Consider the following 26,218-nt stretch of genomic DNA (forward strand, 5'->3'; position numbering starts at 1 on the left):
AACTGTCACCTGTCACCACTGGCTTGTATCAATATTGTATGTTATTTTGGAGGATAATCCATTTGTTGTTGCTTTGAGGACAAAGCCGAGATGAAAGATTGTTCCTCCATCAATCGTTCCAAGTCCTAAGCTCTTCTGCCACTGAAAGAGATGATATATGTGTTCCGTACTTTGAGGTTACAATGTAGCTATAGCTTTATTATGTACATCACCTGCTAGCAGCTGTATGTGGTATATTTTCTTTCCAGAATGTTATTTCTGAATAAAGTATTTTTTAGGTTTGTGATAATATTACTAATGTACTAAGATGTTGGTCTCATCTATCTATAGCCAGAGATAGTTTTCAGTTACCATTTAATGGAAAAATAATGTAATATGACGCTCTGAATACCCTCATGACCCCTCCCCCTCCCACTTGTGTTGCTGTGGGCTACAGCCAACCAATCAGCATGCTCATTCACTCACTCCCTTCACAGGAGTAACCCACAGCATGGTGTTACAGAGCTCTAGAGATATCACCTGTCTGTTGCTCTCTCTCGTCACTCTCTCTTTCTCTCACTCTTATCTCTCTTCTCTCTCTCTTTCTCTCTGTGTCTTCTCTCCGCAACCACACACTTCTTTCCATTTCACCACTTTCAATGAGCTCTGTGCTTTGTCATCACAAATGCATCAGTTATCTGGTTGCGTATTTCACATTCCGTGTGTGTGTATGTCTGTTGCGTGAATGTGTGTGTGCAGGTGTATGCGGGTGGTGCATGCATGTGTGTGTACATGCATATATTACACCGTGTTGTATATTTCACTCATAGCTGAAGGAAAGTTGTATTCACTGCAATAGCTTGGTAACCCTGTTCCTCTCTCTTTCAGGGATGAGGGAGCACCCTCTCATCTCCACCACTGATCTTGCTAACCACATCGAGCGTCTCAAGGCCAACGACGGACTCCGCTTCTCACAGGAGTATGAGGTAACTACTCCTGCTCTGCTTTGTCCTGCTGACCACCACTGGCTGTCTACAATCCAGTTCCTTAATCTATAGTCTCTATAGCCTCCAAATATATTGTCTCTTTAGTATCTAGATCTATAGTCTCTAGATCTATAGTCTCTAGATCTATAGTCTTTGTCTTTATAGTATCTAGATCTATAGTCCCTAGATCTATAGTCTCTAGATATATAGTCTCTAGATATATAGTCTTTATAATATCTAGATCTATAGTCTCTAGATCTATAGTCTTTGTCTTTAGAGTATCTAGATCTATAGTCCCTAGATCTATAGTATCTAGATAAATAGTCTTTATAGAATCTTGTTCTATAGCCTCTATATGTATATAGTCTCTATATCTATAGTCTATACCCTCTACATCTATAGTCTCTATAGCAACTAAATCTATATTCTCTCAAACTGTAGTCTCTATAGTATCTAGATCTATAGTCTCTATAATATCTAGATCTACATTGAGTGCACAAAATATTAAGAACACCTTCCTAATATTGAGTTGAAGCAGCATTGCAGTTCCCGACACAAACCATTGCGCCTGGCACCTACTACCATACCCCGTTCAAAGGAACTTCAATATTTTGTCTTGCCCATTCACCCTCTGAATGGCACACACACCATCCATGTCTCAATTTTCTCAAGGCTTTCAAATCTGTGTGGTGTCAGGGCAAAAACCAACATGTGCAAGGGGTCCAAGGTCAGTGTTTGGGATGCACTGCTCTATAATCTCTAGATCTATAGCCTCTAGATCTATAGTCTCTAGATCGACAGTGTCTATAGTCACTCTCAACACTTTGATTCTGGCTCCCCTCACTGCCCTGCAACCGCTGACTGTCTTTATCACTACAACCTTAGATATAAGGGAATACCTAGTCAGTACAACTGAATGCATTCAAATGAAATGTGTCTTCTGATTTTAACCCAACACCTCTGAATCAGAGCTGTGCGGGGGGCTGCCTTAATCAATATCCACGTCTTCAGCGCCCGGGGACAGTTTGTTAACTGCCTTGCTCAGGGGCAGAACGGAATATTTTTACATTGTCAGCTCGGGGATTCGATCCAGCAACCTTTCGGTGACTGGCCCAACACTCCTACCCGTTAGGCTACCTGCCACCCTATATATGATATACCAATGTTCCCTCATCTACCTCTTCAACATACCAGCTGAACATGGCTAGTGTAAAGAATGCTTGAGTAAACATTGGGGGTTGATTGTCCAGGGAGTTTCTAATAGTTTGTAATAGGCCAACCATTCCTCATCCCACCTTGTCTTAAATAACCACTATTATGAGTCCAGGTAATTCTGCATAATGATTTTGTTTCTGCATCCAGCTGCACTTTGCTACTTGTACATTTCTCTCTGTGTAAGTTCAGGGCTGCTTCAGAGCCATTCTATCCCTCTCTCTGTTTCCCCCCTCCCTTCCAATAGTATTATTCCAGTGCATTTACCTACAGTAAAAGCCAGTGAGGGATTATGCCTTGTTGTCCTACAAAGGAAGGAGATTTGCATTTAAAGTGGTGAATTTCCAGCCGGATAAAGCAGGACAGATGGGACCACTGTTTACCGAGGAGGGAGTGCATATTAATTATAAAACAGCATCTAGGGCTGCTTCCCAAATGGCACCCTATTCCCTATGGGCCCTGGACAAAAGTAGTGCACTATAAAGGGATTAGGGTGCCATTTGGGACGCATCCCAGACCCTAGATAAACTTTTCTGTGTTTACCTGCTTCCAGTCAGTGTGTTATTCAGTATAGTAATGTGTTGGGAGTGAAACAGTACAGCTATCATGTTAGTTTATTCTCCACTCAGAGAGTGACGAAAGCATTGAGACAGGAACGAGGTGAAATTGTCTGATGAAGTGGGTGGAAGCAGGGTTCAAACTTCACACTAACTACTAGATACACACACTACACACACACGCGCGCACACACACACTACAGACTACCTCAGTGCTGTTCATTATGAGAAGATCAAAGATGATGCAGCTGGATGGAACAGCTTAAATGCATTTTGTTTATCTCGTTGTTCTGACACACAACCCCCCCCCCCCCACCAATACAAGTTACTCAGCCACTCCACCTCTACATGGAGATATTTCCACATAGTGTCAGGGCAGCAGGCCTTGAAATGAAACCATCATAATGGCTCTATTGAAATGAGAGGAGCCTAGCCAGGGATTCAGCCAGCTTGTTAGATCTGACTCTGTGTGCCAAATGTGACCCTATTCACTAAATAGTGCACTTCTTTTGACCAGGGCCCCAAATGTCCCCACTTGTCCAAATAGTCCTTGTTTTTTTATCCTTGCGAGGACTTCTGATCCCCACACGGATAGTAAAGCCCAAAAAAATCACACACACACACACACACACACACACACACACACACACACTAGTATAAGTACAATCCTAATACAATCATCACCACTCAAAGTGTACTAGTCCTCAGGGTGTACTGTGAGTCTTTAATTGATTATAAATACTGTTTGACAGTTATAGTGGTCAGGGATAGTTGGAATAGAAGCACAGGCTGTCAACTGTTGTCTTTTAAAGGTGAATAGAGCAAATGGGTAGAAATATGTTAATAACTCATTCAAATTCTGAGTTAAAATTCTCTCTTGTTTGTATTTACAACACACGCATGCACGCACGCACAAACACACACACACGCATGCAGAAACACACACACACGCACGCACAAACACACACACACGCATGCAGAAACACACACACACACACGCACGCACAAACACACACACACGCATGCAGAAACACACACACACACACGCATGCACGCACAAACACACACACACGCATGCAGAAACACACACGCACGCACAAACACACACACACGCATGCAGAAACACACACACACACATAACTATGATTAGTGATTAATGCACAGCTACTGAGTGGTGAAACAGGCCAAGATTCTCATTAGGGACACACGCATGCAGAAAAACACAGTTGTTAGTTGATTGGCCATGCTGTCCAACTCCAACGTTTCCTCAGCAAACACACACACACGCAACACCATGCGGGAGAAACAGATATGACACACACATTGGGACGCACAAACACACACACATACTTTACTCATAATTTCCTATGATTAGTGATTAATGATCACTGCCAGCTACTGAGTGGTGAGTGCTGCCTAGAGCCAGGCCAAGATTCTCATTAGGGAATCTTTCATTCTCCCCGCCTGTGCTGTATTCAGACAGGTGAAAACACTGACAGTTGTTAGTTGATTGGCCATGCTGTCCAACTCCAACGTTTCCTCAGCTAGTAGTGGGGACGGATGCCTTCTACTGACACACAGGAAGGAAGCAACACCATATGTTCCGGGAGCACCGAATTAGCCAGATATGACACATTTAGGATTGGGACTTTGCAAACAATTTATCTGAGCACTTGGCTGGTAATGTACGCTGAGGAGTGACAACAGGTGTTAATCAGGCTTTTCACCAGAATCCCTTTCTAATGTGCTTCACTAGATTAGGATATCACCAGAATCCCTTTCTAATGTGCCTCACTAGATTAGGATATCACCAGAATCCCTTTCTAATGTGCCTCACTAGATTAGGATATCACCAGAATCCCTTTCTAATGTGCCTCGCTAGATTAGGATATCACCAGAATCCCTTTCTAATGTGCCTCGCTAGATTAGGATATCACCAGAATCCCTTTCTAATGTGCCTCTAGATTAGGATATCACCAGAATCCCTTTCTAATGTGCTAGATTAGGATATCACCAGAATCCCTTTCTAATGTGCCTCGCTAGATTAGGATATCACCAGAATCCCTTTCTAATGTGCCTCGCTAGATTAGGATATCACCAGAATCCCTTTCTAATGTGCCTCACTAGATTAGGATATCACCAGAATCCCTTTCTAATGTGCCTCATGCGCTAGATTAGGATATCACCAGAATCCCTTTCTAATGTGCCTCACTAGATTAGGATATCACCAGAATCCCTTTCTAATGTGCCTCACTAGATTAGGATATCACCAGAATCCCTTTCTAATGTGCCTCACTAGATTAGGATATCACCAGAATCCCTTTCTAATGTGCCTCACTAGATTAGGATATCACCAGAATCCCTTTCTAATGTGCCTCACTAGATTAGGATATCACCAGAATCCCTTTCTAATGTGCCTCACTAGATTAGGATCACCAGAATCCCTTTCTAATGTGCCTCCTAGATTAGGAATCCCTTTCTAATGTGCCTCACTAGATTAGGATATCACCAGAATCCCTTTCTAATGTGCCTCACTAGATTAGGATATCACCAGAATAATGTGCCTCACTAGATTAGGATGTCACCAGAATCCTTTCTAATGTGCCTCGCTAGATTAGGATATCACCAGAATCCCTTTCTAATGTGCCTCGCTAGATTAGGATATCACCAGAATCCCTTTCTAATGTGCCTCGCTAGATTAGGATATCACCAGAATCCCTTTCTAATGTGCCTCGCTAGATTAGGATATCACCAGAATCCCTTTCTAATGTGCCTCGCTAGATTAGGATATCACCAGCTAGATTAGGATATCACCAGATATCACCAGAATCCCTTTCTAATGTGCCTCACTAGATTAGGATATCACCAGAATCCCTTTCTAATGTGCCTCACTAGATTAGGATATCACCAGAATCCCTTTCTAATGTGCCTCACTAGATTAGGATATCACCAGAATCCCTTTCTAATGTGCCTCACTAGATTAGGATATCACCAGAATCCCTTTCTAATGTGCCTCACTAGATTAGGATATCACCAGAAGAAGAATGGAGGCACTTTTTAAATACCGTCGCGTCGCTGCTGCTTCGCTCAGTTACAGCAAATGATGGGTCTTTTTAACATTTCTTCTGCGTTCCATGTGCCTGTTTTCCCCCGGTGGATTCTCTAGACAGGACCCATGAATTACAACAAGCACACCACACACACATGCGCACACACACCAGTGTTTCCCTTGTATACGTTTAGCAGCTGCGCACCACTGCTGCAAAATCGTGGCCGCCGTGGCAATTTCTTTTAAATAATGTAGATGTATAGATGTATGCACGAGGAAGACTTCATCCACCACCCCACTACCCCCCTGCAGGAAGATCCCCCCCCCCCCCACACACACACACACACATAAACAACATCACATCCAGTCTCCCAGAGAGGGAATCAGAGACTTACTGTGGAGACGGCAGGCAGGTGCATCTTTCTCAGGTTGCGTTCCAAATGGTACGCTATCACTATTCAATGCACTACTCTTGGGCCCTGGTCTAAAGTAGTGCACTGAATAGGAAATAGGGTGCAGTTTGGGATGCACATTCTGAGGTGTGTATGAGAAATACAGCAAACAATGTATTTCAGACACTCTGCCAGACAAACTGTCAGCCATCATTGATTCACACATTCATCCCACTACCATTACACGCACACCCACAAACACGCACGCACACTCACACGCACACACACACACACACACGCACGCACGCACGCACGCACACACACACACACACACACACACACACACACACACACATACAATCATCCGACTACCCTGGAACAGATGGACTGAGGGCTGAGTCACTGACAGGGGGGGGGGTTGTGTGTCTGTGTGTTTTTGTGTGTGTGTAAGCGTGTTTATACTGTGTATATTGTCACATGGGTGGGTGGTGTGTTTGGGCATGTTTGCGCTGAAATAGCTATTTATGATTTTTTTAAATGCAGCACCAGTCAAAAGTTTAATAATTCAAGGGGTTTTATTTATTTGTACTATTTTATACATTGTAAAATAATAGTGAAGACGTCAAAACTATTAAATAACACATATGGAATCATGTTGTAAACAAAAACGTGTTAAACAAATACAAATATATTTTAGATTTTAGATTCTTCAAAGTAGGCTCCCTTTGCCTTGATGACAGCTTTGCACACTCCTTGGCATTCTCTCAACCAACTTCACCTGGAATGCTTTTCCAACAGTCTTGAAGGAGTTCCCACATATGCTGACCACTTGTTGGCTGCTTTTCCTTCACTCTGCAGTCCAACTCATCCCAAACCATATCAATTGGTTTGAGATCGGTTGATTGTGGAGGCCAGGTCATCTGATGCCGCACTCCATCGCTCTCCTTCTTGGTCAAATAGCCTTACACAGCCTGGAGGTGTGGTGGGTTATTGTCCTGTTGAAAAGCAAATGATAGTCCCACTAAATGCAAACCAGATGGGATGGTGTATCGCTGCAGAATGCTGTGGTAGCCATGCTGGTTAAGTGTGCCTTGAATTTAAATCAAATCAAATCAATCAAAGGTTATTTGTCACCTGCGCCGAATACAACAGGTGTAGTAGAGCTTACAGTGAAATGCTTACTTACAAGTTCTTAACCAACAATGCAGTTTTAAGAAAATATCAAAAAAAGGTAAGAGATAAGAATAACAAATGAATAAAGAGCAGCAGTAAATAACAATAGCGGGGCTATATACAGGGGGGTACAGGTACAGAGTCAATGCGCGGGGGAACTGATGTCGAGGTAATTGAGGTAATATGTACATGTAGGTAGAGTTATTAAAGTGACTATCCATAGATAATAACAGAGAGTAGCAGCAGCGTTACATTCTAAATAAATCACAGACGGTGTCACCAGCAAAGCACACCCACACCATCACACCTCCTCCTCCATGCTTCACGGTGGGAACCACACATGCGGAGATCATCCGTTCACCTACTCTGCATCTCACAAAGACACGGCTGTTGGAACTAATTTGTTTTGACCCATCAGACCCAAGGACAGATTTCCACCAGTCTAATGTCCATTGCTCGTGTTTCTTGGCCCAAGCAAGTCTCTTCTTATTATTGGTGTCCTTCAGTAGTGGTTTCTTTGCAGCAATTCAACCATGAAGGCCTGATTCTTGAAGGCTTGAGACTCCTCTCAACAGTTGATGTTGAGATGTGTCTGTTACTTGAACTCTGTGAAGCATTTATTGGGTATTTCAGGCTGGTAACTCTAATGAAATTGTCAATGGTGTATTGGAGGTGAAGTCAGGTGCAGGAGAGCAGAGTATAATGAACAGGCACACTTTTATTATAGTTCCATAAACGAGAGCACTACATAAATAACACCACATAACATGAAACAATTACACACAAAACATGATGGGAAACAGAGGGTTAAATACAAGTAGATTGATTGGGAAATGAAAACCAGGGATGTGTATGGAAACAAGACAAGACAAATGGATATATGAAAAATGGAGTGGCGATGGCTAGAAAGCCTGTGACGTTGATCGCCGAACGTCGGCCGAACAAGGAGAGGAGCCCACTTCGGCGGAAGTCGTGACAGAATTTTCCGGATTGACTTACCTTCGTGTCTTAAAGTTATGATGGACTGTCATTTCTCTTTGTGTATTTGAGCTGTTCTTACGATAATAAGGTTTTGGTATTTTACCAAATAGAGCTATTGTCTGTAAACCACCCCTACCTTGTCACAACACAGCTGATTGGCTCAAATGCATTAAGAAGGAAAGAAATTCCACAAATGAACTTTTAACAAGGCACACCTGTTAATTGAAATGCATTCCAGGTGGCTACCTCATGAAGCTGGTTGAGAGAATGCCAAGAGTTTGCAAAGCTGTCATCAAGGCAAAGAGTGGCTACTTTGAAGAATCTAAAATATACCATATATTTTGATTTGTTTAACATTTTTTTGGTTACTACCTGATTCCATATGTGTTATATCATAGTTTTGATGTCTTCACTATTATTCTACAATGTAGAAAATAGTACAAATACAGAAAAACCCTTGAATGAGTAGGTGTGTCCCAACTTTTGACTGGTACTGTATATATTTGGTATTTTATTAGGATCCCCATTAGCTGTTGCAAAAGCATCACCTACTCTTCCTGGGGTCCACAGAATAGTACAACTTTCTACCTGACCAACTGCTAACTGAAGCATTAACTCAGAATATTGTAATATGTTAAGCTTTACAAAAAAAAGCTTTATACATAGTGTATGCCACAAATGGCACCCTATTCTTTATATAGTGCACTGCTTTTGACCAGGCCTATATTGTACTGTATAGAGAGTAATAGAGAGACATTTGGGACTTCACCACAGTCAGTTACTGTATGAAGTGTATTGACAGGATTTGATATCAGCTGCAATACAGGAGCTTTTCTAGAAGCATCACACACACACACCACACACACACACATACACACACACACACAGCTAGTCAAAAAAACAGGGCTGAGGGCTCTTCAAATGTGTCAGAATGCAAAGTCAATTTTCCTTGCCTATGTAAATTCAGCTGCCTGCGCCAAATGTTAGCATGGTATCTCTGTCTCACAGAGGTACACATGGTGGCAGCCCTCTGGGCTTTTGTTTTTCTGTCTGACTGTTCTGTGGGTACCTGTTTTGTTTCTGGGAGAAATGGAATGCGGCAGTGTCGGCGATAGAGTGTGATTGCAGTGACATGCACAGTAACTGATATTCACGTCAGCGGGGTGCATTAGCAGTAATGTGTGTGATTTGTCAGAGTGACGCAGTGAAGGCTTTACCTAACAGGCTGTTAAATAAGATGTGCGCTCAACCTCTCTCACCATTGTCATTGTTATCAGCAAGCAGACTGGGGCCCACATGCCTTCCCAGCTAGTCAGTCAACCAGTCAGCCAGTCAGTCAGGAGGAAGCCACCAGAATGTACAGCCCTTTTCCGGTTTGTGTGTGTGAGAGAGAAAGAGGAGGAAAGAGAGAAAGAGGGTGTGAGAGAGAGGCAGAGAGAACGAGGGAGTGAGAGAAAGGGGTAGAGAGAGAGAGGCAATACAGTGAATGGGTCGGGGAGAGGAGAGAGAGAGGCTAAACAGTGAAGGGGTTGGGAAGAGAGAGAGAGAGAGAGGCTAGACAGTGGAGGGGTTGGGGAGAGAGAGAAAGGCTAGACAGTGAAGGGGTTGGGGAGAGAGAGAGAGGCTAGACAGTGGAGGGGTTGGGGAGAGAGAGAAAGGCTAGACAGTGAAGGGTTGGAGAAAGAGAGAGAGAAAGAGAGGCTAGACAGTGAATGGGGTTGGGGAGAGAAAGAGAGAGGCTAGACAGTGGAGGGGCCAGGGAGAGAGAGAGGCTAGATAGTGAAGGGGTTGAGGAGAGAGAGAGAGAAAGGCTAGACTGTGAAGGGGTTGAGGAGAGAGAGAGAAAGGCTAGACTGTGAAGGGGTTGAGGAGAGAGAGAGAAAGGCTAGACTATGAAGGGGTTGAGGAGAGAGAGAGAAAGGCTAGACTGTGAAGGGGTTGAGGAGAGAGAGAGAAAGGCTAGACTGTGAAGGGGTTGAGGAGAGAGAGAGAAAGGCTAGACTGTGAAGGGGTTGAGGAGAGAGAGAGAAAGGCTAGACTGTGAAGGGGTTGAGGAGAGAGAGAGAAAGGCTAGACTGTGAAGGGGTTGAGGAGAGAAAGAGAGAGGCTAGACAGTGACGGGGTTGAGGAGAGAAAGAGAGAGGCTAGATAGTGGAGGGGTTGAGGAGAGGGAGAGAGGCTAGACAGTGAAGGGGTTGAGGAGAGAGAGAGAGGCTAGACAGTGAAGGGGTTGAGGAGAGAGAGAGAGGCTAGACAGTGGAGGGGTTGAGGGTAGAGAGAGAGGCTAGACAGTGGAGGGGTTGAGGAGAGAGAGAGAGGCTAGACAGTGGAGGGGTTGAGGGTAGAGAGAGAGGCTAGACAGTGGAGGGGTTGAGGGTAGAGAGAGAGAGAGAGAGAGAGAGAGAGAGAGAGAGAGAGAGAGAGAGAGAGAGAGACGGTAAAGGGGTCAGGGAGAGAGAAAAAGGCTAGACGGTAAAGGGGTCAGGGAGAGAGAAACAGGCTAGACGGTAAAGGGGTCAGGGAGAGAGAGAGAGAGAGAGACACGGTAAAGGGGTCAGGGAGAGAGAAACAGGCTAGACGGTAAAGGGGTCAGGGAGAGAGAAACAGGCTAGATGGTAAAGGGGTCAGGGAGAGAGAAACAGGCTAGACGGTAAAGGGGTCAGGGAGAGAGAAACAGGCTAGACGGTAAAGGGGTCAGGGAGAGAGAGAGAGAGAGAGACACGGTAAAGGGGTCAGGGAGAGAGAAACAGGCTAGACGGTAAAGGGGTCAGGGAGAGAGAAACAGGCTAGACGGTAAAGGGGTCAGGGAGAGAGAGAGAGAGAGACACGGTAAAGGGGTCAGGGAGAGAGAAACAGGCTAGACGGTAAAGGGGTAAAGGGGTCAGGGAGAGAGAAACAGGCTAGACGGTAAAGGGGTCAGGGAGAGAAAAAGGGGTCAGGGGGAGAGAGAGAGAGAGACACGGTAAAGGGGTCAGGGAGAGAGAAACAGGCTAGACGGTAAAGGGGTCAGGGAGAGAGAAAAGGGGGTCAGGAGAGAGAGAGAGAGAGAGACACGGTAAAGGGGTCAGGGAGAGAGAAACAGGCTAGACGGTAAAGGGGTCAGGGAGAGAGAAACAGGCTAGATGGTAAAGGGGTCAGGGAGAGAGAAACAGGCTAGATGGTAAAGGGGTCAGGGAGAGAGAAACAGGCTAGACGGTAAAGGGGTCAGGGAGAGAGAAACAGGCTAGACGGTAAAGGGGTCAGGGAGAGAGAAACAGGCTAGATGGTAAAGGGGTCAGGGAGAGAGAAACAGGCTAGACGGTAAAGGGGTCAGGGAGAGAGAAACAGGCTAGACGGTAAAGGGGTCAGGGAGAGAGAAACAGGCTAGACGGTAAAGGGGTCAGGGAGAGAGAAACAGGCTAGACGGTAAAGGGGTCAGGTAGAGAGAAACAGGCTAGATGGTAAAGGGGTCAGGGAGAGAGAAACAGGCTAGACGGTAAAGGAGAGAGAAACAGAGAGAGTATGTGTTTGTTTTTCAGATGATGTGAGATCAGTACTCAGAATTAAATGTCAATAATGAATAAGAATCTAGTTGGTCATTATTTAGTTGGACCAGAGCAGAGCCTTTGTCCAGTGCCAGGTATAAATACAGGGCTCAGATGAATCATCAACCTGCATTGAGTAGCTAGCCCATGTCCTGCCTGCCATATGTTCTACTCTCTCTCTCACTGTGTCACATACTATAGTATAGTCTACTTCTATGTACTGTAGGACTACATTTTTCCACCATGAAACATTGTTTAAATATCCTCTAATCGTTTCTGGACAGCCTCCTCCATTTTCTTCTTCCTTATTTGATGATAAGGAAGCTAACATCTGATTTACTAGCTTGTATAGTAGATATTTCCTATTTCCTCTCATCCAGCAGAAGCCTACATACAGAAAACTCTCTGCAACATTGTGTGTGTAGGTGTGGGGTCCAGCTACATTTGTTCTATTTCATTCTGTAGGTTCTGCCCTCTCTGTGTCTAGGGGGTTGGAGGTCACGACCTCAGGCTGGGTATATTCAGGAATGCGGACACAGAGTTTGTGTTTCAGCTCTGTTCACCGCTGTGATTCCCTGATTTTATCAGCACAGCTCTCCTTGGTCATTAGGTGGCCCAGAGGTGGCAGAGACACGGCCGAGAGGTGATTTTAGGACTGTACAAACAGCCCGGGGTGAAGCTAGATTTACGTGGGATCATAGAGGGCTTATTTTTATTACAAAACGGACATTGAAAAATATGGAGAATGAGTTCTGGTGCCTCCAAAAATATTACAGGGAAGATGACAACCCCCCCCCCCCCCCTCTCTCTCTCCTTACCCCTCTCCCCTGCTCTCTCTATCTCTCCCTCCCTCTCTTTCTTTCTCTCTCCCTTCCTTCCTTCCTCTCCTTCTCTCCTTCCAACTCTCCCTCCATCAGTCTGTAGACCCTGGCCAGCAGTTCACATGGGAACACTCTAACCTGGAGGTGAACAAGCCAAAGAACCGCTATGCAAACGTCATCGCCTACGACCACTCCAGGGTCATCCTCGCCTCTGTCGACGGTATGTTTGGTTGATTTGTTGTGGTTGTTGTTGTGATGTGTTTTGGAGATTTATTTTGCTTTTTAAGGCTGGATGTGGGGAGGTAATGTGTTATTAAGTGAGCATATCTCAGTAAAGTGTTTTATTGTTGTGGGGTGTTTTGAGGTTATGTTTAGCTTTTTAAGGAGGGGTGGGGGGAGGTCACAAAGAAGTGGGAGGGATTGTGATGTTATTGCTAAGTGAGGCTGTCTTAATAAAGAGAATCCAAAGTCAAGTCTGTAGACAGTAATCTCCCACCCACTGCAAAGTCACAACAACAACAGTACACCCAATCCCCAGGTGTGACAGTGCCTTCTGTCTGTTTGTCTGTCTGTCTGTCTGTCTGTCTGTCTGTCTGTCTGTCTGTCTGTCTGTCTGTCTGTCTGTCTGTCTGTCTGTCTGTCTGTCTGTCTGTCTGTCTGTCTGTCTGTCTGTCTGTCTGTCTGTCTGTCTGTCTGTCTGTCTGTCTGTCTGTCTGTCTGTCTGTCTGTCTGTCTGTCTGTCTGTCTGTCTGTCTGTTTGGAGTCAGTTAGTGATGTAAATGATAGTGCCTCCTGATGGTTGTGAATGGCTCTGTCTCTCTTCTCTCTGTGTTGTCCTGTGTGGGCCTCCTGATGGTTGTGAATGGCTCTGTCTCTCTTCTCTCTGTGTTGTCCTGTGTGGGCCTCCTGATGGTTGTGAATGGCTCTGTCTCTCTTCTGTGTTGTCTCTGTGTTGTCCTGTCTCTCTTCTCTCTGTGTTGTGGGCCTCCTGATGGTTGTGAATGGCTCTGTCTCTCTTCTTCTGTGTTGTCCTGTGTGGGCCTCCTGATGGTTGTGAATGGCTCTGTCTCTCTTCTCTCTGTGTTGTCCTGTGTGGGCCTCCTGATGGTTGTGAATGGCTCTGTCTCTCTTCTCTCTGTGTTGTCCTGTGTGGGCCTCCTGATGGTTGTGAATGGCTCTGTCTCTCTTCTCTCTGTGTTGTCCTGTGTGGGCCTCCTGATGGTTGTGAATGGCTCTGTCTCTCTGTGTTGTCTCTCTGTGTTGTCCTGTGTGGGCCTCCTGATGGTTGTGAATGGCTCTGTCTCTCTTCTCTCTGTGTTGTCCTGTGTGGGCCTCCTGATGGTTGTGAATGGCTCTGTCTCTCTTCTCTCTGTGTTGTCCTGTGTGGGCCTGTCTCATGCTGTGAAGGGGGTGTTGATACCCTGCCAGCCTGCTAGGCTGCATCCCAAATGACAGCATATCCCCTATATAGTACATTACCATATGGGTCCTGGTCAAAAGTAATGTACTATATAGGGTATACGGTGCCATATAGGAAGAAGGAATGGAGTGGCAATGCCTATGGGCCCTGGTCAAAAGAAGTGCACTATACAGTAAATAGGGTGCCATTTGGGACGTTGCCCTAATGTTTCCTAACACTGTGTTCCTTCACCGTGCTACAGGAGTACCAGGTAGTGACTACATCAACGCTAACTACATAGACAGCTACAGGAAGCAGAACGCCTGCATCGCTACACAGGGCCCGCTTCCTGAAACCCTGAGTGACTTCTGGAGGATGGTGTGGGAGCAGAGGACCAACACTATCGTCATGATGACCAGACTGGAGGAGAAGTCACGGGTGAATGTACACACTCACAACCATGTGCATGCCCACATTCTGTGCTGAACACACACCATACACACTACAATGTCAGCACACTCACAACCATGTGCATGCACACATTCTGTGCTGAACACACACCATACACACTACAATGTCAGCACACTCACAACCATGTGCATGCACACATTCTGTGCTGAACACACACCATACACACTACAATGTCAGCACACTCTCAACCATGTGCATGCACACATTCTGTGCTGAACACACACCATACACACTACAATGTCAGCACACTCACAACCATGTGCATGCACACATTCTGTGCTGAACACACACCATACACACTACAATGTCAGCACACTCACAACCATGTGCATGCACACATTCTGTGCTGAACACACACCATACACACTACAATGTCAGCACACTCACAACCATGTGCATGCACACATTCTGTGCTGAACACACACCATACACACTACAATGTCAGCACACTCACAACCATGTGCATGCACACATTCTGTGCTGAACACACACCATACACACTACAATGTTAGCACACTCACAACCATGTGCATGCCCACATTCTGTGCTGAACACACACCATACACACTACAATGTCAGCACACTCACAACCATGTGCATGCACACATTCTGTGCTGAACACACACCATACACACTACAATGTCAGCACACTCACAACCATGTGCATGCACACATTCTGTGCTGAACACACACCATACACACAACATTGTCTCAGGACACACACACATAACACGACCGTTGATTCACCCTGCACTCACAGAGTGTAACAGTCCCAGTAGTCTCACCTTGGTCTCTAATGGACAGGAGGTGTGAGGGTCGACGGGAAGGTGTAAAACCCTAATCGAGGAGTTTGAATAGACTCAGTAAATAGACTGCATGGTGACAGCTTAGAGAGAGGGAAGTGTGTAGGTGTAAAGGGTGCCACACGTGTACCAACACACACACACACACACACACACACACACACACACACACACACACACACACACACACACCACCTACTCGCCTGATTAATAACTGTGGAACTAAAGGGCATACCACACCTTTATAAGCACAGACAAAGTTCATCATGTTCCTGCCAAACTTAATATCACACGTCTCTTTAGACCCATGAGGGGTCAACTCATCATTAAATTACCTTTCACCTTTGAACCTTTGCCCCTGTTATTTATCACCAGCACAGCATGGTCTCACCTCTGGCAACATCCCAGCACCACCTCTTTGCCGTCTAACCTCTATCCACCTCAGCTATCATTCTGACTAGAGAGGACCTGAAAAATCTACGGACAGTCACAGGAAGTCATGTGACTGTCTGTAGCAGCTGACATGGGGGACGCAGTGACACCCCCGCCCCCCCTCCATAGTGACCACCTGTCCAATCCGCTCCATTCTGTTCTGTTTCATTAAGCGACCAGAGCACAGGAGCCTGGAGTAATGTCAGGGACAGCATTCATTTCCAACTGCCTCTTAGCTAGTCTAGGTTAAAGTGGTGGAATGCACCTGTAGGCTAAACAGATAAAACATCACCAAACAGGAATTGTATTATCTGTCTACATGGTCTGTGTTAGTAGGAAATGCACCAGCCGCCTACTTTTCACAGCAGATTTTGGTTTGTGGCTGCCCTGTGCTCAGTCAGATAGGTCACTTAGCTCTTGGCTCTTGGTTGTGTTTGGGAAGTCCAGTGAAATTATGTGTCCAGGTGGTAATCCTGCTGTCCACCAGATTGTCCAATCACAATGCCCTCTCACAATGCCCCGATCAATGGCCCTGAAGCACTAGGCTGCTGTCCAGTCAGAATGCCCTGACTAATGTCCCTGGAGCACCAGCCTGCTGTCCAATCAGAATGTGCTAACTAATGGCCCTTTGGAGTGGAGGTCTGGAGGAGTTAAATAAAGGTTAAATAAAATAAATAAATAAATGAAGAGAGGCACAAGTCGCGCTCTGAGCTCCAGGGTTCTCCAGGGCTTAGGCCAGTTCCAATGTTACCACAGCCCCCCCTGGACAGGACTGTGTAGCGGAAGCCCCCCATCTGCCTGGCCCATGCCAGCTAGGGTCTCTGGGCCTGTAGTCCCATAGAGCTGGGCCCCTAAACTCCAGCTGGCTGTCTCTCCTCTCTCCCCCCAGGACATGAAGGATAGCACAGTGGAGCGGAAGCAAGCTGTCATCCTTCACTCAGTCTAAGTCCTTGTCCCATGTCCTCCCTCTCACAGCCCTTAGTTCCTGACTGTCCCATTACCCTAACACAAGCCTCTTCAGTCCGTGTCTCATTCTGCTTCCCTCATTCCAGTGCTCCAACACTAAGTTCAATATCTTCATTGTCCTGTGTCTGTGTGTTTGTGTCTGTAACAGGTGAAGTGTGACCAGTACTGGCCCAGTCGGGGTACAGAGACTTATGGTATGATCCAGGTGACCATGTTGGACACTGTGGAGCTGGCTACCTACAGCGTACGCACCTTCGCCCTCTATAAGGTAAGGAATAGCATGTACTGTATTCCAAAAATGACCAGCTCTTGACCAGCTGGAGGGCAATGATTCCAGGAATGTGTTCTCGAGCCATTATCAAATCTCATGCTAGCGAACATGTTGTAAATATGAATGTCTGTCAGAGAGACAACCCAGAATATGGCCACCAGTGTGTGTCTGTGGTGTTCTGAAAAGTTTTCTTTTCCCCTGCTCTACCAGAATGGCTCCAGTGAGAAGAGAGAGGTTCGTCAGTTCCAGTTCATGGCCTGGCCGGACCATGGAGTGCCTGAGTACCCCACCCCCACCCTGGCCTTCCTCCGCAGGGTCAAGTCCTGCAACCCCACAGATGCAGGACCCATGGTGGTGCACTGCAGGTAAACCCCATCTCAGACCTGCTTCAGAGATATGTTTGACCTGATGATGACCTAAGTATTGAAACAAACCATATGGGAGAATAGATTTCAGTGTTTGGGGTGTTTTTTAGTTTTTTTTGATGAACATATTATTTAGTCTCCAGTACCTGCTCAGGGAAGTCATATTGAGACTAAAGTTTTTTTGACAAATGAGCCCTATACAATAGAAAACAAGCACATACAAAAACTGTACATATTTGATGTACTGGAGGCAGCACTGCTGGGTAGCTGGCACAGCCACAAAGTCATCAAATCTGGTTTTAAACCTAACCCTAACCTAATTTTTACAATATAGCCACTGGCCCATCTAGTGGAAATCACTCAGCCCTGCCTCCAGGACAAGATTCCTCTCAATAAACATCAACCTTCCTTAGAAACATTGAATGTGCGCATGTAATCTCCAATGCCAGATTTGTGAGTTTTTCAGTGTAGTTACAGTCATTTCTGTCTGTGTCTGTAAGGCTCCACAGTTACCTGTCTCTCCCCACAGTGCTGGTGTAGGTCGGACCGGTTGCTTCATCGTGATCGAGGCCATGCTGGAGCGTATGAAGCATGAGAAGTCAGTGGATATCTACGGTCATGTGACGTGTATGAGAGCTCAGCGGAACTACATGGTGCAGACGGAGGACCAGTATGTCTTTATCCACGAGGCCCTGCTAGAGGCAGCCACCTGCGGTAACACAGAGGTCCCTGCACGCAACCTGTACGCACACATCCAGAAACTCACCCAGGTCACGCCCGGAGACACGGTCACTGCCATGGAGCTAGAGTTTAAGGTAGGTAGTAGCTGTCCTCCTGAACATAACAGTACAGTTCAGTTCTATGTTATAAACCTAGCTAGAAAAGTGTTGGACTGTTTGCACCTTTAGTACTAACAAGGGACTTGTGATTCCACTTGGACTCGCTCAGGCTTGGACTTGCTAGGGAGCTGGGATTCAACTTAGACTTGAGGTTAAGTGACTTGACTGGTACAGTTACTAATTGGAGCATTTAGTTAGAAGCAGTAGAACAGTTGTTGTTGTTGTTGGTGGTGGTGTCTCAGTCTGTACGATGCAGTGGGAGTAGGAAGTTAATGTTTGGGAGCATTTTCATCCTCACACTGTAACTCTGAAATGAATAGATTCTCCTAAGAGGGGCGTTCTGTTTCAGTGTTTCAGAGGCTTATCTTTTGGACTGGAGATGAGAGACTGAACTAGAGGGAGGGGGCCGTGGGAGGGAGAGTGAGACAGAGAGAAAGAGAGTGATCTAGTGAGGGAGGAGGGTTGAGACAGGCTGACCGTCTGACAGTCTGTAGATAAAGCCTCAATGGGTTGGAGAGCTGATGCATCCTGGGATTGGGCCTACACCACTGGGCTCCAGCAACTCTATTGGACCCCATCACATACTCACTATCTGCGTCCCAAAATGGCAACATGTTCCCTATATAGTGCACTACTTTTGACCAGGACCCACAGGACCCATAGGGCAATTTGGGACGCCTCCCGCCATAGGAACACAGCTCTAACCAGCCTCCTCCTCGGAGACACGCCGCCACAACCCAAATGATGTGGGTCAAACTTGTCCGTAGCAAGTATAATTAGGTTTTGATGCTTCACTCCACTGGCAGTTCTGAAACTGACACTTTGCTTTCTTTCTACTGACAGAGTATAATATTAGGACACCATCAGCAGTGCCAGCAAAAAAAACTCACCCTCCCCCTCTCATTTGGGAGAAGATAGTTTTTCAGTTTTCAAAGTCTTGTTTGGTTTTAGTTTATTTCGTCGCAGTGGCATGGTTACAGTCAGCTTGTGTATCTATCTTCACAGCCGTCCCGAATGTTGTGTGGGAGTGTTTTTTGACTCTCTGACGTCTCTGTTCGTGGCTGTGCTGTCGACACTAGTTTTTATGGAGAGAGAGAGATGTTGTCGGCGTCAGCAGGTTGTTAATTGAAGCTGTAGAACAAAGGGGCTCAGCTCAAAGCTCATAATTGTCATGCATCAATTAGAGTGTTAGCCCCCCAACCCCGTGCCCTCTGACATTCCTGCTCACACACAGCAATGCTAGGCTGGCTGGGATCCCCAGCTTTAGCATTTTGAAGAGACAGGGGCTAGATAGAAGGGAAGGAAGGTGGGCGTTACTAAAAGCTGTGGCAACAGTCATCTTCAGGTTAGAGGCATAGAAATATAATTACTAGAATGGGAAAAAGACTCGCACTTTCATGGGTGCAGTCAATTTTAGTATTTATATTTCTATGTTTATGGGTTGATGTTTCTTTACAATAGCACACAGTTCTTTAATCTGATCCAAGATTGTATCTTTAATCTGTCCATTCCTCTTCCCTTCCTTCTCCAGAAACTGGCCAACTCCAAAGCACATACCTCAAGATTCATCAGTGCCAACCTGCCCTGTAACAAGTTCAAGAACCGGCTGGTGAACATCATGCCTTTTGAGTCCACCCGCGTGAGTCTGCAGCCTATCAGAGGAGTGGAGGGCTCCGACTACATCAATGCCAGCTTCATCGACGGATACAGGTAAGATAGAGGGGGATGAGGAGAGAAGGAACGATGATAGGAGATGAGGGGAGTGGAGGGGCGAAGAGGATAGGGAGAGAAGAAAGGAGGGGAGAGCAGAGGAGGAGGGGAGGAGGGGTCGAGGTTGAGGGGAAGAGGAGATAGAAAAGGTGGGAAAAGGTAGACGGGTGAGGTAGGGGAGGAGAGGGGAGAAGAGAAGAGGATTTTCAGACTCGGACTGTGAGAAAACAAGACATTACATATTCTGAAGACTAGAATAAGTGAGATGTGGTGATGGTGGGAATGGAGAAGAGGACATAGAAATAGAGAAGAGAGAATCCATCCTGCAGACACAGCTCCTCTAATGAGTGAGGAGGTGGACCTTTCCTGCAGCGACTGACAGCAGTAAATTATGGTGTGAAATGGAGGCCAGTATTTTCCTGCCTCTCTTGCCTTAGTCTTGTCAGTTGTCAGGGCAAATTGGTTGTATTGGCAGTACTGTCCATTCCTTCTCACACTCCTCCTGTGGTAAATAAATAGTCTGATTGTGACAGGTGACAAACCCCTCCTCGGAGAGGAATAGAGTGATTACCTATTGTGATAGCTCTGTTTATGTCTGCTGATACCCACAATCCTTTACTCTAGAACTGTCCATCCTTGGGAATCTGCCCAGCAACACTCAATGGAAGATGTACGGTTCTAAAAAAATGAAATTTTCTATGAATTTAAAGACATTTGTTCATATTTGGAGAAAGGATATTGAAAAGGAGCACCTATTGTTTTCAGAGTTACAGTGCATTCGGAAAGTATTCAGACCCCTTGACTTTCTCCACATTTTGTTACGTTACAGCCTTATTCTAAAATTGATTAAATAGTTTTTTCCCCCTCATCAATACATACAATAACCCATAATGACAAAGCAAAAACTGAAATATCACATTTACATAAGTATTCAAACCCTTTACTCAGTACTTTGTTGAAGCACCTTTGGCAGCGATTACAGCCTTAAGTCTTCTTGGGTATGTTGCTACAAGCTTGACACACCTGTATTTGGGGAGTTTCTCCCATTCTTCTCTGCAGATGCACAGCTATTTTCAGGTCTCTCCAGAGATGTTTGATTGGGATCGAGTCCGGGCTCTGGCTGGGCCACTCAAGGACATTCAGAGACTTCCCGAAGCCACTCCTGCGTTGTCTTGGCTGTGTGCTTAGGGTCATTGTCCTGTTGGAAGGTGAGCCTTTGCCGTAGTCTGAGGTACTGAGCACTCTGGAGCAGGTTTTCACCAAGGATCTCTCTGTACTTTCCTCCGTTCATCTATCCCTCGATCCTGACTAGTCTCCCAGTCCCTGCCGCTGAAAAACATCCCTTGCTTCACTGTAGGGATGGTGCTAGATATCCTCCGGGTGTGTTACTTGTCATTTAGACCAAAGAGTTCAATCTTGGTTTCATCAGACCAGAGAATCTTGTTTCTCATGGTCTGAGTCCTTTAGGTGCCTTTTGGCAAACTCCAAGCGGGCTGTCATGTGCCTTTTACTGAGTAGTGTCGTCCGTCTGGCCACTCTACCATAAAGGCCTGATTGGTGGACTGCTGCAGAGTCCTTCTGGAAGGTTCTCCCTTCTCCACAGAGGAACTCTGGAGCTCTGTCAGAGTGACCATCGGGTTCTTGGCCACCTCCCTGACCAAGGCCCTTCTTTCCCGATTGCTCAGTTTGGCCGGGCGGCCAGCTCTAGGAAGAGTCTTGTTGGTTCCAAACTTCTTCCATTTAAGAATGATTGAGGCCACTGTGTTCTTGGGGACCTTCAATGCTGCAGACATTTTTTGGTACTCTTCCCCAGATCTGTGCCTCGACACAATCCTGTCTCGGAGCTCTACGGTCAATTCCTCCCAATTCCTCATGGCTTGTTTTTTGTTCTGACATGCATTGTCAACTGTGGGACCTTATATAGACAGATGTGTGCCTTTCCAAATCATGTCCAATCAATTGAATTTACCACAGGTGGACTCCAATCAAGTTGTAGAAACATCTTGAAGATGATCAATGGAAACATAATGCACCTGAGCTCAAATTTCGAATCTCATAGCAAATACATTTTCATTATGGGGTAACGTTATTGTGTATAGATTGATGAGGATTTTTTCTAATTGAATCCATTGTAGAATAAGGCTGTAACGTAACAAAATGTGGAAAAGGGGAATGGGGTTGAATACTTGCTGAATGCACTAGATGTGTGAGTGTGTGTGTTCTTGCATTCGGGAGGTGCTTGGGAACTCCCGTTCAGTTACTGTCCCATTTCCAATTAGTACCTAATCAGAGAGGTCCCATAGAGCCGTCTCCTTTATGGAAGTATAAACACTGTAATTGGCTATAATGCACAATGCTACAACACACTAATGACTGACAGAATGAATAAGAGCTTTTTTAAGTATTTTCTTTTTGGTGGGGGGGATTCATTGATGTGGTTTTCTGTTCCGATTTCCTCCTCATACTCCACACACACACACACACACACACACACACACACACACACACACACACACACACACACACACACACACACACACACACACACACACACTTCTCCTCCTGTGTGCTTAATGAAGTCCCTGGGGCTGCCCCACCTGAGGGAGGGAAGGAAGGAAGGGGGGTGTAATTCCTCTTTAATTCCTGTAGTGGTAATTAAAAGTGAATTAAGACATCGAGAGGTGTTAGTTTGCATCCCAAATGGCACCCTAGGGCATATACAGTGCACTAGTTTTGACCAAGCCCCATAGGGTCCTGGTCAAAATAGTGCACTTTATAGGAAATAGGAGGCCATTTGGGGTGCTGACTTTCTCTCCTGGCTCATAGTGAGATGTTAGTGTTCTCTCTCCCGGCAGGCAGGCATCACATCTTTAAAGTGCCAGAGGGGATTAGGATGGTTTAGATGAAGAAGGGGAGGATAATGATGATGATGCAATGATGATGATGTCATACTGGTTAGGTGTTTCCAGTATTTTGATATCCTGAGGTGGTCATTCCACTCTTGCTCAACAGCCATTTTACACTAACAATTGTATTTATTTAACTCTAAACATGCATATGTCTGGATAAGTGTCTCGGTAGAGCAATGATCTCTATGGCTGACCTTGAGCCTTGCCTGTTAATTTGCAGGCATGCTTATTGCCATTGTCAAAGCAGAACACTCAAACTATAATAAGCTGTAAGAAACTGAATCTCCATGCAGCATGAGTCAAACCCATCAACTGTGAGAGACTCTTTGAACAGGGTGCTGAGGCATGGCTCACTTACTAGTTATCACGTAGAAAAGATAGATGGAACTCAGAGTTCCAGCAGCAGCCCCTTCTTACACTGCACGTGTGTGTGTGTGTGTGCATGCCTGCGTGCGTCTAGCTGTACTTGGCCGTGCGTGTGCTAGTGCGTCTGGACCTAGGAATATGTGTGTCTTGGGCTGGACTGGGCTGGCTCTCACATGTTTGTAGGGATGACAGAAACAGAATCACATTGACACACATCTCTCTCACGGCTTCACACTGCCCTCTAATGTTGATCTAGTAGAAAGGGACCCCAGCCGCAACGCTGCGGTCTTCTCACTGGCTTGAATAGAGTAGACACTTAATCTGTCAGCAGTATAACGTAATGAAAATACACCAAGCCCAGCCTCCAATAACAGCACAAGGGCCTCTCAGATGACAGTAGGACCACTCAGGACTCGACATGGATACTGTAGGTTAATGGGGATGTTTTGAAATGTAACTTATATCCCTTGACGTTATAACGTTATCCTCACCCTGTCATATACTGTGTCCCTGTTACATGACGTTTATTGTGTCGCTATGAACTCTATTTTATGGGGATGTATTGAAGTGTGTATCCAGTGTTATGGTGTTATCCTCACATGTCCTTGTGTCCCCAGGCAGCAGAAGGCCTACATGGCCACCCAGGGGCCGCTAGCAGAGACCACAGAGGACTTCTGGAGGATGCTGTGGGAACACAACTCTACCATCGTAGTCATGCTTACTAAACTCAGAGAGATGGGAAGAGTGAGTGGCATTGATACAGTATACACGTACACACACAAGTACACTCACACAAGTACACACACACACACTCAAGTACACACACACACGCAAGTACACACATGCAAGTACACACACACACACGCAGTCACACACACACACCAGTCATGCCATGGAGAGTGTTGTGGTGCGATAGATTTTGACTATATCATTGTGTCTGTCTGTCTCTTAGGAAAAGTGTCATCAGTACTGGCCAGCTGAGCGTTCTGCCAGGTACCAGTACTTTGTAGTGGACCCCATGGCTGAGTACAACATGCCTCAGTACATCCTCAGAGAGTTCAAGGTGACAGACGCCAGGGTATGTCCATCTCTCCATCCATCCTCCCTCTGCTCCCTAGTAACCTTTTTCTCTCTGCTTTACGTAGGGGGTTAACCGGAATGCTAAGTTTATTTTCCTAATTGAATAATGCTGCAAAGGTGAGGAAAATAACAGGGGTGGTGTTTTTCAACCCACACATGGAGCTGTGGCTGTGTTGCATATAGAAATACAATCTGCTCTTTACAGCACATACATAAATCAAATGTATTTATAAAGCCCTTACATCAGCTGATGTCACAAAGTGCTGCACAGAAACCCAGCCTAAAACCCCAAACAGCAAGCAATGCAGGTGTAGAAGCACGGTGGCTAGGAAAAACTCCCTAGAAAAGCCGGAACATAGGAAGAAACCTAGAGAGGAACCAGGCTATGAGGGGTGGCCAGTCCTCTTCTGGCTGTGCCGGGTGGAGATTATAACAGAACATGACCAAGATGTTCAAATTTTCATAGATGACCAGCAGGGTCAAACAATAATAATCACAGTGGTTGTAGAGGGTGCAACAGGTCAGCATCTCAGGAGTAAATGTCAGTTGGCTTTTCATAGCCGATCATTCACAGTATCTCTACCGCTCCTGCTGTCTCTGGAGAGTTGAAAACAGCAGGTCTGGGACAAGGTAGCACGTCCGGTGAACAGGTCAGGGTTCCATAGCCTCAGGCAGAACAGATGAAACTGGAGCAGCAGTACCACCAGGTGGACTGGGGACAGCAAGGAGTCATCCGGCTAGGTAGTCCTGAGGCATGGTCCTTGGGCTCAGGTCCTCCGAGAGAAAGAGAGAGAGAATTAGAGAGAGCATACTTAAATTCACACAGGACAGCGGATAAGACAGGAGAAATACTCCAGATATAACAGACTGACCCTAGCCCCCCGACACATAAACTATTGCAGCATAAGTACTGGAGTGTGTAGAACACACTGTAGAAAAAATACTCGTAGCATTACTCCAATTATGCATTTATAATGCTTTATAAAGTGTCATCAGCATGTATTAGCCTTTATAATGTTTTATAATAAAGCTTAGAGAAATTACTCACTTTATGTCCCTCATCCACCACTCACCACCACTCAGGATGGCCAGTCTAGGACCATTCGGCAGTTCCAGTTCACTGATTGGCCAGAACAAGGGGTGCCAAAAACTGGAGAGGGCTTCATTGACTTCATTGGTCAAGTGCATAAAACCAAGGAGCAGTTTGGCCAGGATGGACCAATCTCTGCGCACTGCAGGTAAGAAAAACTGATGACATCAACACATAGTTGATGACAGAGCGTTTTTTTGTGTGTGTGTGTGTGTGTGTGTGTGTGTGTGTGTGTGTGTGTGTGTGGTGTGTGTGGTGTGTGTGTGGATGTGTATAGGTGTATAGGTGTGTGTGTGCTTGAGTGTATGCTTGTACTGTGTGTGTGTGTGTGTGTGTGTGTGTGTGTGTGTGTGTGTGTGTGTGTGTGTGTGTGTGTGTGTGTGTGTGTGTGTGTGTGTGTATAGTAGTAACTCTCCCTGCCCTGTTCCCCCACAGTGCTGGTGTTGGGCGGACTGGTGTGTTCATCACCCTGAGTATCGTGCTGGAGAGGATGAGGTACGAGGGGGTGGTGGATCTCTTCCAGACTGTCAAGACACTGAGGACCCAGAGACCTGCCATGGTGCAGACAGAGGTACAGTACTGTCACACAGCTGTGGTGGGTGTCTGGGGAGACTGGTTAGCGAGGGGGTGGGAGGACAGATCCTCTCCTAGATAGAGGTATCTAAGCAAAGCAGGGATTCAGTTAAAATAGCTGGTTTATCCAATTGAAAGAGTAAGATTTCCAATGTATTCATTACACATAACAAATTATCTTAAAACAATTTCTTTGCATTGATACAAACACTCCCAGGAGATTATGGTACCATTATTATATTCTAGTAGATTTCACCCTGTTGACTGAGT

The 26,218-nt window shown here is 45.8% G+C and overlaps 1 protein-coding gene across 9 annotated transcripts in view; it reads left to right on the top strand.

Annotated features, from left to right (window-relative positions):
• LOC115108758 (receptor-type tyrosine-protein phosphatase F-like) overlaps nucleotides 1–26,218 on the top strand; it is a 388,031-nt gene that overhangs the window by 360,011 nt on the left and 1,802 nt on the right. For all 9 annotated transcript variants that reach the window (XM_065009146.1, XM_065009144.1, XM_065009145.1 and 6 more), the window contains 11 exons: nucleotides 868–965; nucleotides 12,771–12,894; nucleotides 14,336–14,511; nucleotides 16,894–17,013; nucleotides 17,227–17,381; nucleotides 17,911–18,196; nucleotides 19,752–19,930; nucleotides 23,823–23,949; nucleotides 24,158–24,283; nucleotides 25,369–25,523; nucleotides 25,811–25,946. In XM_065009146.1, coding sequence (XP_064865218.1) covers nucleotides 868–965; nucleotides 12,771–12,894; nucleotides 14,336–14,511; nucleotides 16,894–17,013; nucleotides 17,227–17,381; nucleotides 17,911–18,196; nucleotides 19,752–19,930; nucleotides 23,823–23,949; nucleotides 24,158–24,283; nucleotides 25,369–25,523; nucleotides 25,811–25,946 — 1,682 coding nt within the window. The remainder of the gene's footprint in view (nucleotides 1–867; nucleotides 966–12,770; nucleotides 12,895–14,335; nucleotides 14,512–16,893; nucleotides 17,014–17,226; nucleotides 17,382–17,910; nucleotides 18,197–19,751; nucleotides 19,931–23,822; nucleotides 23,950–24,157; nucleotides 24,284–25,368; nucleotides 25,524–25,810; nucleotides 25,947–26,218) is intronic.

This window comes from Oncorhynchus nerka, linkage group LG24, assembly GCF_034236695.1.
Source record: "Oncorhynchus nerka isolate Pitt River linkage group LG24, Oner_Uvic_2.0, whole genome shotgun sequence".
Lineage (NCBI taxonomy): Eukaryota > Metazoa > Chordata > Actinopteri > Salmoniformes > Salmonidae > Oncorhynchus > Oncorhynchus nerka.